Below are 14885 nucleotides of genomic sequence, written 5' to 3'. Positions count from 1 at the left end.
GTGAATGTTACGGTGCTGTGGATGAAAGCAGATCCATGGTTTAGAATCCCACATAGAAAAGACTACTGCTATGCAGCACTGCTTTTTGCCCGAAGGCTTGTTTACAAACCCAGCGATTCCCGGCAAAGCGCGTCATCGCCTTCTGACGTTTCGGGTAGAGGCTGGGGCGTGGCGTACGTCATCACACGGAGCCCCGGCCAATCAGAGGCCGCCTCTGGACTTCCAGGCAGCATGTGAGCGTGCCTGTGTGTATATATAAAAAGGCATGTTTGGCTTTCAAGCAGAGAACACGCGCTTCGGGAAAGTTTGGGAAGTACATATCGTGCATCAGGCAAAATAACACAAATAAGCACCAGCGCCGAAGTACAAGGAAAAAGAAGATCGAAACGAGAATTCATCATCGGATTCATCACTTTTCCTGGGCTGTCAAGAAGCTGTTTTCGTTCAATTGGTACAGTAGTGTTCAACTATACTTAGGGACTGCTTTGATAACTATTGTGCTGAGCTGGGGTGAATATTTATATTTGCCGTCTCGGGACTCAGTGCTGAAAGAGCATAAAGAAGGCTGGTCCTTTTACTCGGCATACAGGCGTCTTAACCAAACAGGCGCCGATAACTGGACTTTTGCATGCTGTTCGCTGCAGGACTTTCCTTGTGCAGCTTCCCAGCAGGTTAAAAGAAAGCATTACTGTATAACATAAGTGCGTTACTACCCAGTTTGTCCAGTGCCAATACTGGGCACTTCTCTGCCGCTTGTATTTTTTTTCTCCACGTCAATTAAGTGGGCTACTTTCACAGAGGCAAAAAAGACTCCACTACCTCCTGGTAGTAAGTAGCATTTTTTTTTTGACAGCTACAACAGCAGCTGCTATTATTTGTGCTCCTAATCATATGTCTACAAAAATGGAACAACCATTTTATCATGACGACTCGTTTCTTTCTGCTTATGGCCACCCAGACGCTGCGCTCCAAGACTACAAACTGCTGAAGCAGACTATGAACTTGAACCTAAGCGAGCCCTACCGGAACCTCAAGTCCCAGCTGCGAGCCGAGAACGACTTCTACCAGGCGGGCGCCGACGTCAGCTCGCTCAAACTCGCCTCCCCCGAGCTGGAGAGACTCATTATCCAGAACAGCAACGGGGTCATCACCACTACACCCACCCCGGGGCAGTATTTTTACAGCAGGGGCATCACAGAGGAGCAGGAAGGGTTCGCGGATGGTTTTGTGAAAGCCCTGGACGAACTCCACAAAATGAACCAAATGCCCCCGCCCAACGTGTCCATTGGAGCCGGCGGGGTTACGACGTGCACGGCGGCACCCAGCATCTACGGCTCCTCCTTGCAGCCGGAGCCGCCCGTGTACACCACGCTGAACACTTACTCTCCCAACACTAACCTCACGTCGGCTCCCAACTTCCCCACCGCCACTATCAGCTATTTGCCGCATCATCACCCTCACCAACCACAAGCGACTGCGCACGCAGCGCACTCCTTCCCGCACGCGCTCTCCGCCAGTGCCCTGCACCCGCAGCGAGTCGTGGCGCTCAAGGAAGAGCCCCAGATCGTGCCGGACCTCCAGAGCAGCGACGGCTCCCCTCCGATGTCCCCCATCGACATGGAGAACCAGGAGAGGATCAAGGCCGAGCGGAAGAGGCTGAGGAACCGGCTGGCGGCCACGAAATGCCGCCGGCGGAAGCTGGAGCGCATCGCCCGCCTGGAGGAGAAGGTCAAAATCCTCAAATCGGACAATGCCGGCCTGTCCAACACGGCGTCTTTGCTGCGGGAGCAGGTGGCGCAGCTCAAGCAGAAAGTTATGACCCACGTTAGCAGCGGCTGTCAGCTCATGCTAACGACCAAGATGGAGTCGTTTTAAAGAGAGAGAGGTGGTGAAGACGAGCCAAGAGACACTAGGAGATCACAGAAACACTGGATGATAAGACTGCTTCAATCTCTTGTTTTATTTTGTAAAACAAGACGAAATGACGAACGATTACAGCACTGGAATATCCTATTGTATTGTCAATATGAATATTGAGCCATTTTGTATTTCTTTTCATTTTCGAAAATGAGCAAGTTGTTGCGTTTTGTTTGTAGCCGAATGATGGTCATATTTTTAAGTCTGTTTTTTTTAAAAAATGGTTCCATATTTCTATGGATTCGTTTGAATGGTACTTCCGGTATCGCCTGTACTGCTTAAAGGGATCAATTTATCATCCTGTGTGATGCACTTATGTCTGTGTAACACCAAAGACGGTTTAGAAACACTCGGAGTATCGTGATGCCGATATCCGACCTATTTCAATAATTATAGTTTAGGAGGGCGGGTAATGTTTTGTCTCTTATTATGTTTTTTACGTTGTTTTGATGCTGCATTCCGAGGAAGACTATGGTTTAAATTATTTGTCGGGTTGACCCCGCAGAATCTGTCACGTGTTTACGTTTTTTTTTTGTACAAGGACTATTTAAGTAAAGTCTTTTAAAATGAAATACCGGGTGTGTGTTTTATTGTCGACGCACTCAATTAGTGCATAAAGTTTGACTTAACAGGTCAGGTTTACACGGGTATGTATCGTAGCAAGATATCATTCATAATGGTTGGTCAGAATTGTTGTAGTTGATGTGATCACTCTTTTCTGTACTGACATGCTTAATTGTCCTTATTTACGACAGCCTTCAGCAAGGAGGATAGTTTATATATATATAGACCAGTGAACTCAAACTTCTGAAGTGTCATTTTTAAAGTCAATACGTTTCTTGTATTGGGGGAAAAACACGGTTCCCCAAAGTTGTTTTTGCCGCGGTAGCCTGCGTCACTGTACCTGTCACCCCCTCCTGGAAAGAGTTTTTCCAAAACTCCTCTATCTTTACGGGGTGCTGGTCAGCACAACCTCACGAAGAAAGTTGTAGAAAGGTGAACATGTACACACGCAGAGTCGGCCCTGACGTCGGTGACGTGAGCGCGTTGGGGTCTTTTCCTACTGACGCACAGGAGTATGTCTATATATGGTCATTTTCTTGCTGGTGACGTCACTGCGAGGGAAGCTTTCCGGGAACTCCCGCCCACGTTGCCAGTTAGGAGGGGTGTTTTTTTTCTTGTCAGTAATATTCGAGCCAATGGCACAAAGAGAGAAAGAAATAGCAACGGGGGAGTTTCCCAGACGCTGGAGCACTGCTGTCCGGTCTTCAAAATATTGTTATAAAACCGGAGATAAAAATACAACCGTACAAAGTTTCCGGCAACTCTGCAGAAATCTACAGGGCCTTTGTCACGGGGCACGCATAAAGTAAAAAAAAAATTCCATTTCAAACTGTTTGTTACTTTTTTCAACGGGTTATGAATTGAAAACAAGATTTTATCGACGCGTCGAAAACAACGAATAACGGTCGAGACACGGGAGAGTCCACGAATCTGGACTGACACAGTGTCTTGTCACAGCGAGAGGCACATAACTGACAAACGTGGATCACAAATCCTCCGGAGACACCCATAAAACTAGAGACCTGTATCTGAGCGTGTGGTGTCAGACGATTAACTTCTAATTCGAATGGCTTTTAGAATGAAGGCACAGGTGATTTAAACTACTCGAAAAAAAAATCAATATCAGAGGAGCATTGTCTCAGAAACTAGACCAAACATGTCATTGGAAAATCACAGGGGCATCTCTGTCAGCTGTAACTTAAGTTTTTTAACTTGACAACATAGTTTTAGAAGTTTAGTTTTTTTATTGCAGTAACGGGATATTCATGGCTGTAGCTGTGTCCGTACTATCAGCGATAAACACGGTGTAGTTACGATAGTAGGAACAGACCATACACAGAGCCATAGTTTATAGTCTGTAATTTCACCTGGACGTGCTGGACTATTGTTACAGATACAGTAGTAGGAACAGGCGAAATACAGTTCTACTGTTTTGACTGTAGTGACAGACAATGTGTGTATACTCAGGTTGATTGATTTAACTAAATGCAATTTCTGACATTTATATACAACACCAGAAAAATATAGTACAGTAGATTGTGATGTTTTACAGGATTAAATTCCAGGATGCACATGAATGCACTGCCTGTGACTCTGCATGGAAATTTATGGAATCTGTAGCTTCAATAGGGTATAGGACTCCCCTTAGCCTCCAACATGACATGAGACACACAGTCTCACAGATCAGGGACAGCAGGACTACCCCTTGGCCTGTTCCACCCTCGACACTGGTTCAAGTAAGTGGACAGTTGAAGGAGATCAGCACTGACATTTTCATTGCTTTTTTTAATGCACCCAACCCTGTAATGTTTCCAAAACTACATTACCGCACCATTAAGTGGCACGCCAGTCCGGAGAATAAGCAAATGATCATTCACTCTCCAAAACAAACAGACAAAAAAATCAGAATTAATAGGCAGAACCATACCCACTTCTGTAACAGTATAGAAGTGGTTTCCACTCCTGCCAACAGTTGCTATAGTTCTGCTGGTACTGTGATATTCGCTGCTGCTCTTTCCTGTGGCATTACTGCTGCTGTTACTCCCAATCTTACCAATTGTGTGCTTGAAGTTTAATTCCAAGTTCATTGTGCAGTGTAATTGGCTTCTGGAAAAACTGGCCCAGGTGTGAGCGTGTACGTGTCTGTGTTAGGATCAGTATGCGCCCTGCGGCAGCCTGGCGCATACTGATCCTGGCGTCCCATCCAAAGTATGTATTTTCTGCCTTGTGCCCATTGCTTGCCAGGATTGGGTTGGGCAAAGCAGTTCGAAAATGGATGGCTGGAAAGTCAGTGGGTAAAAAGGACAGATGGAAGAGATAGTAAAGTATTTTGTCACTCTTTAATGCTTGTAATAATTCCTTATTTTGTGCAACCACATTATAACGACATAACTGCATGTGAGTCTCCTTTAATTCTTGGAAAGAAAAAACTTGACATCTGAAAGTGCACAAATGGGAAGAACCTATTTAACCATCAGTTTCACTTGGTTTTCTCTATAGTGCTGTTGTATTGGGAACACACTGTTCAAGCAATAAAGTCCCCCCTGCAAATGCAACTCAAACATAAGGAGAACATGCAAACTCCACACGGAAGGATGCCTCAATTTGGAACTGAGCCCAAGAGCTGAAAGACAAGTAGAGCTAACCACCAAGCATCCCACAGAGCTATATTCTGGGGCGTTGACAGTTCGAGATAAATTCACATTAGTTAAAACCACTGTTTAAATCAGACATTTCCTCCAAATAAAAAAAAACACTGCTGTGTGTGACATCCTAGGCCAAGATACTGTATAAGCCGCTGTTTTTACTTCTGCAGAGGAGCTGGAGTGAGGGAGGCATTTCAGTGGTGCTGTCAAGAATCTGGCAGTTTTTTTGTCCCCCCACAAAGGTACAGAATGCTGAGCTCAGGGCTCTGTGCCTTCAATAATAGCTGGGCACTGGCTGGGGAGGCTGCTGGCTAAGCATTATTCTTCACACACATTCTTCTCTCTCACACACACAATGCTATTAAACAGGGCAGTGTCTGCAAACCACACCCAGCAGGGCTGTGATGTAACCAGCAGGTTTAAAGAAGAGGCTGCCGAGCTGGTTATACACTGGTTTTGACCCCTTCCGTGGTTTTATATTTCAGAAACGTGACAATTACTTAAAAAAAAAAACTTTGGTATTTCACCTCTCTGACATGCCAGAAAATGTAGCAATGCATGTTTATTCCCAGGCCACTTTAAAAAGCAAACAGCACATTCAGAATGGGTAGAGGAAAATGTCAATGTAAAAGCAGCATATAGATAATCCTGCTCAGAAGATTAAGTAAATTCCAAGAGACATTTGGAAAGGAAGAGAAGTGATTCTTCCTGTCTAGCTCGTTTGAAATACCTAATCGATCCATAGATCTCATCCAACTTTTTCTTGAAACAAGCCAAGGTATCAGTTTTAACAATGCAGCAGCTTAGGTGTTCCACACTCCCACAACCCTTTGTGCAAAGAAATGCCTCCTGTTTTCGGTTTTACTTGTACTTCCATGTTCCTTCCACTTGAGGGTTCACAGCTGATTTGTGTTAGGTTTAATAATCGTCTCCTTTTTGCATTACAATTTGTATACAACTATATCAGTAAACCATTTAATATACAAAAACGTGCTCGGTCTTCCCAAGGAAAACCACTAACAGGTTTCAAGCTAAACTTAGAGGAAATAATTAACTTTAAAGGGTTTGTCTGCTGCTGTAGTCTCAGAGTTTTTACCTTTAACTTTTATTTCTAATATCAACTCTAGTCCTGAAGGCCTGGACTGTGGTATATTTTACAGGTGTTATGCAGTTATGATCTGTTTGACAGCCATAAAGGGGGAGGGGGGAATCATTTGTCTAATTAACTAATGAGATGTAGATTGAAAACTAAGGGACTAGGTAGCTCCTGACCTCGGGGGTTGCAGGTATTCATTGCATTGAGACAGCAAGCAGTCCCACCACCAGACCAAATCAAATCAACATTCACCAGTTGTCTACTCTTCCCCCCCCAGCACCCATGAGACTGAGGGCAAGCAGCAGACAAGAGGCACTATAGCTTCATTTCCGATGGCCTGCGTATTAATTTACACAAAGAGTTGTAGGTGCCTGGAGATAACTGTGCAGGGCAAACAGCTTCATATGATTCAGTGGCAAGGTTAGCCAATAAGGAACAGTACGCCAGGTATGCGGAAATACAGTACTGTAATCTACAGTTCTGCTGCTCATGAGTGTGCAGGATGTTGTAGTACAGGATGAGTCAATTTCACATGATTTAGAAATGTTTTGTAAACATTGTCTATCCAGTACAGGAGGCTGGACCGAGGTGCGCACAAACAAATTTGAAAGAGGCTTTTAAGCTGTGCACAAGTCTTTTTTTTTTCTTAATTCTTTGTTTCAGGGCGTTTTGGTCCAAAACCCTAATCTGGTGAATTAGAAATACCATTTATGTGTAAAAAGCTTAAGACAAATACCTGCAATCTATTCATTTGTGTGTATTTCTAGTGACATCTATTGATCCATAAAATCTGGACGTGAAAGGCTTTAATGCTTATGTTTGTAGGGTTTTATTTTATGGATGCGATGGATGTATATGTTGAATGACATTTATGAAGTGCTTTACATTTTTGTAAAGTTTATACACTTTTCAATCTCCATCAATGAATGAAGTGAGTGTTCTGCATAACGGAATAATTAAGGTTATTTTAAAGGCACAGTTATCCATCTCTTCCATGCTAAATAACCGCCCACACGCACAGGGAGGCGTTGTTTCGTGGTGGAGCGGGGGCAGCAGGATAGATAAACTGAATTTGAATCCCGGCTGGACAAGCAGGGGTATTTATAAGCTCTGGCGCGAGGGAAGTGAGAGCGCTCTGAGGAATGCCGGGATTTTCCGCCCTGGCACGGCGCTGGCCGAAGAGCCGGAGGTGTGGGCGGCTGGGATGGAGGGGGACAGGGGCAGGAGTACTGGCATCTGAGAGGGGAGGAATGGGGGGAGAGTGCAGGTGGAAATGCGTCGCCCTGGAAGAATGCTCAGACTCAGAGGACAGGAAGACAGGAAGCGGTTCCTAACACACTCCAGCATTTATGTTCGTTCAAAAGCGATTTGCTGTTTGCTCTGAAGAGCCTGCTCCTGTCAAGTCCAGCACAAGACCAAATAACTAATTCCGGTAAACGAGACACCGGTGAGGCGATAGCTCTTGCACGTCAGCGTGATTAAAGAAACGTGAGTTAGAAAAAAAGGAGAAAAAACGTACTTTTAGTGCGGCAGAAGCATCGAGGGAGCTCTCCAACGCAGATAAATTGACATTTAAAGAAAGATATTACCGAACTCCAATCAGCACTTTTCTTTCGAAAGTACATGAATCACGTTTCTTCTGAGTGAAATCGTTATTAAGGTCAGAGAGATACGGGGGTTTAAGAACGCTGTATTGTGTAGAATGTACTCGTTTCTCAAACCCCTGAGTGCCGAAATAAAAATATCTGATATGGATCAACCCACCCTTTAAAGTAGGTTATAGCATTGTGAATGTACTGCAAAGTCATAAATTGAACTTTTACTTGGCATTTACAAATGTTAACATTTTCTTATAACAGATAATCTACAATGGCGAAAATATCCATCAGTTTACCTTAAACCTTAAGCTATAACCCTTAACCTTAAAGGGTCCTGATGAGCAAAAGCCTAACTCTCGTGGCAGAACCACAAGCCAGACTGGACTGGACCAGAACGGACACAAGTGCTGGGCAATTAAGACTCCAATTAATCCGGACATCACCTCTTTGGTGTGAGAGAAGAAACCAGTGTACACAGAAAACACCAAAGAACATGTAAGCTCCACACCAAAGGAGCCCTAGGTCAGACTTAAAGAGCTTGGCATTGGTGCATAGGATTAACATTGCTTTTGTCCAGGGGGTTACTCAAATGGAAACGATACTACTGTAAGAAAAATAAGACATTGTTTCTCTTGGTTACTGAAACAAAAAAAAAAAGACAACGCCAGTGGTCAGCCCATTTAGATCACTAGTAGGAAATGTATTCTCTAAGCGAATGTGTGTAGGAGCGAAGGCCGGTGAGATCCACAGTCCAGCAGGCGTCTGTGACGCCTCTATCGTTCAAGGAAGTCCGGAAAGAAAACTAGCACGAAGCCGCTCGGAGTAAGAAACGGATCTTGCACTCGGGAGTTAGTCATCGCAGACGGACAGGGGGGAATCTACATTTCCTAACGTGGAAGTAGGCCACAAAGATCAAAAACCAAAACCAAACACGTACACAACTGTCCACGCCAAATAAAACATTCTGCTCGTGCATTGTACGCATGAAATTAACAACGTCAACCCAAACTAATTTGGAAAAGTGCGACGCGAATATACCTAACACATGCACGACTTCAGGCTTGATTTCGCACGTGGGCCCCTCAACTTCAAAATACTCATGAAAAATGTTGAAAACCGCACATTTAGCAATGATTAACATACCCTACTTAAGGGCATGACCAAGCGACAGAGAGATATTTAGAAGCACGTCACGTCATAACTGTTTCTTAAACCGTTATAAAACTCCAGGCTGATTTATGAAACCCTTTAATCCAGCAGATCTTAGTCACTGGATGTACAGTAAGCAATCGCCTGCTTGTAACTGATAGATAAGACATTGTTTGAATTGTGTCTTTACAAATTCACTCATGATGATCTATAAAAGGGGATTTGGCAATCACCACCTTACACTTATGCTTATGCTTACGCTTATGCGTACAGACTATAGGACAAAAAAAGTTGATAGCCAAGAAAAGCATCCAAGCATTCCCCGAGCAGCTGTGACATACTTTTTTGTTCTCCCCAAATGTCAAATTGGCCGTTTGAAGTCCATTCCAGCGAGAGAGATACACTCAAGCGCATGAAGAAGACACCACTACAGATAACGAGCCTGAAACCTTCCGTAGCCCAAAGGAGAGCCCGGACGAGGCACCTCAGTGTGACTAGCCAAACAGAGGAACAACACGAGGCCCCGTCGGCTTCACTGCTGGCGTGTGACTAATATGGATGTCAGCAGAAATGTAAAAAAGGGGTTTTTAAAAGTGCCTCCGTGTGCGACAGTGGAATGGAACAATATGACTAGCTCGGGAAAGGCACTAGACCTGTCGTTCCGCAGGTTACCACTGAGCGAGGCTGCTGTGTGTTAAAGAGGGAGATTTTAAAAGGTGTGGAGAAGGGTAATATCCAGGGTAATGAGGACTTGGTGCCCTTTCCCAAAAAACGTTCCGTTTGGTGCAACGGCTTAAATGCATGACACTGCTCCAAGAGACACTTTCCTAATGTTTCTAACGCGCTCTATTCGCGCCTTGTTGGTCTAACATATGTGATAAGTACCGGGGGACAGGATGCCTGCTAGGTCTCGAACAGGGTTGATGGAAGGACTTGCAGCCATCTAGAAGCCCACCCTGACGTGAAGAGCCCGTCTCTCTCCGGCCCCTCCGAGCTCATTCACTCGCGCTCGCCCGCAGGTTGCAGGTGGGAGCCCGCCGGCAGCGTCTGTGACGCGCACAGGGGGGGATGTGGGCTGTTATCTCCGCCTGAGATTCGTTTCCTTTACGATATCATGCTACCCCCTTCCCCTCCGCACTAACGTGGGTTACAAGACAGCTCTCTTATGTCAGAGAAATATGCCGCATTACGGCCCCCCTCGTCGCTAACACAAAACACACCCCTCACCCCGCGTTATGACTGGCTCCGCTTGTCCTGAAGACGAGTAAGGAAAACACAGGGGCATGTTTTATATCAACCTCATTCGGCTTAGTAAGAGGCTCGGTATGTCTTTGAACACAAATCAAAACCGTTAGTCACCCGCTTCTCTTTTTTTTTCGTATAGATGTGACCAAGGATTCCTCAGAGAAGCACGAATTCTTCGCCTCGCCACCTTCTCCACGTTTTTAAAACACTGGCGGTTTTCCTCTGTTTGCCGCCCCTTTTCCAAGACCACCCCCTCATCACCACAATTTCATACACTGACCCTCTTCGCCCAGCTTGCAAGTGTAGGCGTGACAATTGCATATCAATAAAAACTACTCAAACCTTAAAAACCGATTCCGCACCGTTATACAGCCCCTGCGAAGGCGCTGGTCATGCGTCTAAGTGTAACTAAAACCCGTTTGATTTGCCCTCCTGCCAAGCAGAGGATTTTTAGAGGCACCACTGCTCTCCAGTTTTAAAAAGCTTTGGGATAATTCCTTATATCAGCAACAGCCAGATCTTGTTGTAGAGCGGCCATAGTTTCAAGTAGCCCTCACTTTCCCCACTATGGCACCCAGTGCATGATGGGATTGTTTGCCGCTCACCTGCGGCAGGAAGGCGGAGGCGACCCGCAGCCCGTTGTGTCTGTAATTAAATGCACTCACCCTGTGGGGGTGGTATTCTTCGGTCTCCCTAGGGACTCATTACAGGCTCAAGAGAAGCGGCAAACAGATCGTCCTGTAATCCCGTGAAAACAGTTGTTAGGCCGCAGACGCAATCCAGTGGATTTCTAAACCCAATAACACAGCGAGTTGACTGGCCAACTCTCAAAACCTTGTCTGAGCCACCTCGGCACTTGGAAAATGCTCGCTCATAGTGAATCGGCTGAATTACAATAACGTGCCCCAATATGATACCTTATTAAAGTTACGGGTAAAAAAAAAAGATGATGTTATTGTCCCAAGGCGAGAAGAGAACCCCACACCTCCCTTTGGGTGTTTATCCACATTGAACAGAGTATAACACTAACGTCATCTACAGCAGAACTTATCACCTCTGGTCCTGGCTAAACCCAACTCTCTGAGCCTTACAGGTTCTGAGGCACTGGCAACGCTTGTTAAATTTTGATCAGTGAACCAAGTAATGTGAATTTGAAGTGGAGAGAGCTGAAGGGCTTTCAGACCTTTCCTCTTAAATGATATCTAACACTCATTTTGTCATTTTAACACACCAGCTGCTTAAGTGGTGATTTCATAGTTGCCTATCAAACAGGTGTGGGCAGTCCTGGTCCTGGAGGGGCGGTCAGTTTGTCTGCAGGTGCTCTAGCAGCAGCATCTGAAGAGCTGGGAGCAATGGGGTCCCCATTAAGCCACTAACGAGCTGACTGAGCTCGTTAAGAGCTGAGCTGGAATGTAAGTCTGCAGACACACCAGCCTTCCAGAAACAGGACTGCCCATCCCTGTTTTAAAACCCACTGGACCTCCCTGATCTCCTGCAGCCACACCTGCTCCAGCCAGACTGTGTGACTCCCGTTCGCTGCTCAAGACTCCAGCTAATCTGAAGGAGCCTCCACACCCGCTTCCAGCAGAATGGGCTGGGCAGGGTCATAGAGCCGTCAGCAAGAGATGTACAGTGGGACTCTTATATATGCTGTTCTCTCTGGACAGGCACAGTGCAGCAGACAACACCACACAAAGTAGTCAGGACATTACAAAAAAGTCCATTATAAATAGTGACAGTACGTACAGACAATTAAACAAACAGAGCAATAAATATGTGGTAGCCAGGTCAAAAGTGTAGAGCGCAGAGGTGTGTTGAATCCTGGGGCACTGCACAGTTAGCTTTTAAGGATGCTCCCTGCCTTGGGGTAGAAGCTGTTCTTAAGCCATTGATGCAGCGTCTTAAATTTGTAAGGAAGATTTTACCTCCTGGGAAAAGCTAAGGTTGCTGCTGGAAGAGGTATTAGGGGGGCCAGTAGGGGGGCGCTCACCCTGCGGTCTGTCTGGACATGCGCAGTACAATGCCCCAGTATAGTGACAGGGACACTATACCGTAAAGTGGCGCCGTCCTTTGGATGAGATGTAAAATTGAGGTCCTGACTCACTGTGGTCATTAAAAATCCCAGGGTGTTTCTCAAAAAGAGTAAGGGTGTTACCCTGGCGTCCTGACCAAATTTCCCCTGGCCTGTACCAATCATGGCCTCTTAATAATCCCCATCTATGAATTGGCTTCATCACTCTGTTCTCCTCCCCACTGAGATCTGATGTGTGGCGAGTGTACTGGCGCACTATGGCTGCCGTCACATCATCCAGGTGGGGCTACACATTGGTGGTGGTGGAGGGGAGTCCCCATTAACTATAAAGTGCTTGGAGGGCAGTGTCCAGAAAAGCGCTATATAAGCGTAAGCAATTATTATTATTATTGTTGTTGGCTGTGGAACCTCACAAGCTTTCATAGTACAGAGCCACCAGAGTCAGTGCTGTGATTCTAATTTCGCTTTTGCCACATCTGCAACAAAGAGGCAGCTTCTTGTTTGTACTGATATGTTCTGAGATGTTTGTGTTTTGCTTTGTAAGCATTCCAGGAAGTTTAAACACAGAGCTTTAAATACTACCCTAACAATAAATGAGAGAACGCGGGTCAGTCCATCTCCAGAGATAATTACAGTTGTAATGTGGCACAGGATCAAATCAGTGGGCTTCTCACATGATGTGAAATCTGCCATCTGTCACTTTTGCTCCAGTCGATTCCTGTGGTCTGAATTGTGCTTCCTCTTGTTTTTTTTATCTACCAGCCACTGCCTGCAAACGCTCGAGGCCGTCTTAAGTGATACATTAGCCAGGTCTGCTGTTGCCTTCAGCAAGGCACCATAGGCATGTGAATTGATAAGCATGCTTCATTTGAAGTCACTCAACTTTGGCCATCTTTCCTGATAACAACACTGAGGAAAAGGCGCGATCGGCCACCTCTTCACTGTCTTCCAACATCACGAGATACACTTTGAGTGGAGCCTGTCCCAGCAGTGGCCAGATCTGGATCAGGAGAGCCCCAATTCATCCTGTCTCACAGGAAAACTTGAAACCATCAGTTTGTCCAGACTAGAAACATGATTTCCTGTGAGCTACGGCCTGCTGGTATTCTCACTTCAAATTTCAAACTAGGAGTCCCATTGCTGGTTTCTGTTCTACCTGAGGACTCAATTAAATATCAAATAATCAAATAATCAGACCCAATCATAGGTTTAATTTGAACGTTCCTCGGTTGTAGGAAGTTGCCTTTTGACTATTGTGTTTGTCTTAGAATCTCCAGCCTTGCAGCAGAAACAAAGCTGCAAAGGTTCTGCTGGATCAGTGGGGGTTTCAGTGAAGAGCTTGGCTACAATGCTAAGTAAAAACAATGGGAACAGCTGGTATTGAGGTGCTCAGCCACTAACTACCCCCCAGACTAGATGGGCCAATCAGCCTTCTCTTGTTTAAAACTGCTTCGATGATGAACTGAAGCTAAAGAGGGCAGCACAGTGGCTAGCATTGCTGTCTCACAGGACTGGGGCCCTGTTTTCAGTCTCTGAGGTGCTGTCTGTGTGGAGTTTGCATGTTCATGTTGGTTTCCTCCCACAGTCCAAAGACATTCTGAGAAAACTGACCCTGTTGCGAGTGTGGGTGCGTGTCTGTCCCGCAATGGACTGGCATCCCATCCAGGGTACCCTGCCTCGAGCGTGTAGCTTGCTACTTTAGGCTCCAGCTTCCCCATGACCCTGAACTGGAAGATGTGGATTGAAAACAGAGGACGCTAAAGCTCTGGACGCTGCACAAAACTTCCTGAAACATATCAAGGTGGCCCAGAAACAAACCACTGCAGAGCTTTACTTTAGCATTTGGTGCCCCCTAGTGGGAGAAAGGGGATGATAACTGACAAGTCATTCGAGACCACAATCCTTACTCTGCATCCTGAAGAGGATCTTTTCATTCCCACTTGAGCTGCTAATTACTTAATTTAATCAATTAGGGATCTGACTGTTTGGGAAGCCAGCGAGGAGCTGGGGTTCCTTATTATAGGCTATAAAACCTACGACGCTCTGGCTCCCCCTGACAAAACAGCAGTGAACTCCAGTTAGCATCACATTCCAAACAGGCCTTGGGAACCAGGCCACAGATCACACCAGTAAGAGCAGATACAGATATTTCACATATCTAGAACAGTGGCACATATTTTAATAGGATGGGATGCATACACATCCGTGCATTTCTGATCTTTTCCCAATCTTGTACCTGGAATATCCCTGTGTCTCCTGTTTTACTTACTAGCCCTTGATTAATATTACTGTTTGCTTTTGAAATTGAGCTCAAGATGTTGAACATTAGGGTTAAAGATCACGAATGCAGTGCTAGGAAACAGGGCCCCTTGCAGCACTACGAAGGCCTATGCTGTCAGGTTAACACCATTGGGCCCAGTTCTGTAAATACATCAGCAGAAAGAAATCGGTTTGCTATGCTTCTTGTCAACAATACAATGCATTAAGCAATTTCTGAAACGGGAGACCAAAGTGCAGAAAACTGGTTAACAATCTTGTCATTTAAGTGTTAAATGAATCAAGACCTCAGCTGCGTCAAAATGCAGGAGGCACAAGGGTGGGGGGGACACTGACATACAGATGACCCGTCCACTCCTGGT

The 14885-nt window shown here is 45.5% G+C and overlaps 1 protein-coding gene across 1 annotated transcript; it reads left to right on the top strand.

The window, feature by feature from the left end:
• Positions 1 to 267: 267 nt before the first annotated feature.
• Positions 268 to 2489, top strand: junba (JunB proto-oncogene, AP-1 transcription factor subunit a). The gene is made up of 2 exons (XM_088603562.1): positions 268 to 451; positions 959 to 2489. The coding sequence occupies exon 2, from the start codon at positions 997 to 999 to the stop codon at positions 1873 to 1875; it is 879 nt and encodes a 292-aa protein (XP_088459688.1). The 5' UTR covers positions 268 to 451; positions 959 to 996; the 3' UTR covers positions 1876 to 2489.
• Positions 2490 to 14885: the final 12396 nt, after the last annotated feature.

This window comes from Lepisosteus platostomus, chromosome 13, assembly GCF_059453375.1.
Source record: "Lepisosteus platostomus isolate fLepPlt1 chromosome 13, fLepPlt1.hap1, whole genome shotgun sequence".
NCBI lineage: Eukaryota > Metazoa > Chordata > Actinopteri > Semionotiformes > Lepisosteidae > Lepisosteus > Lepisosteus platostomus.
The sequence above is the reverse complement of the archived record's forward strand: the minus strand, read 5'-3'. Positions and strand labels throughout refer to the sequence as shown.

What these genes read in the sequence shown, in the direction of transcription:
- junba (XM_088603562.1), top strand. Translation starts at nt 997, where the DNA reads ATGAACTTGAACCTAAGCGAGCCCTACCGGAACCTCAAGTCCCAGCTG.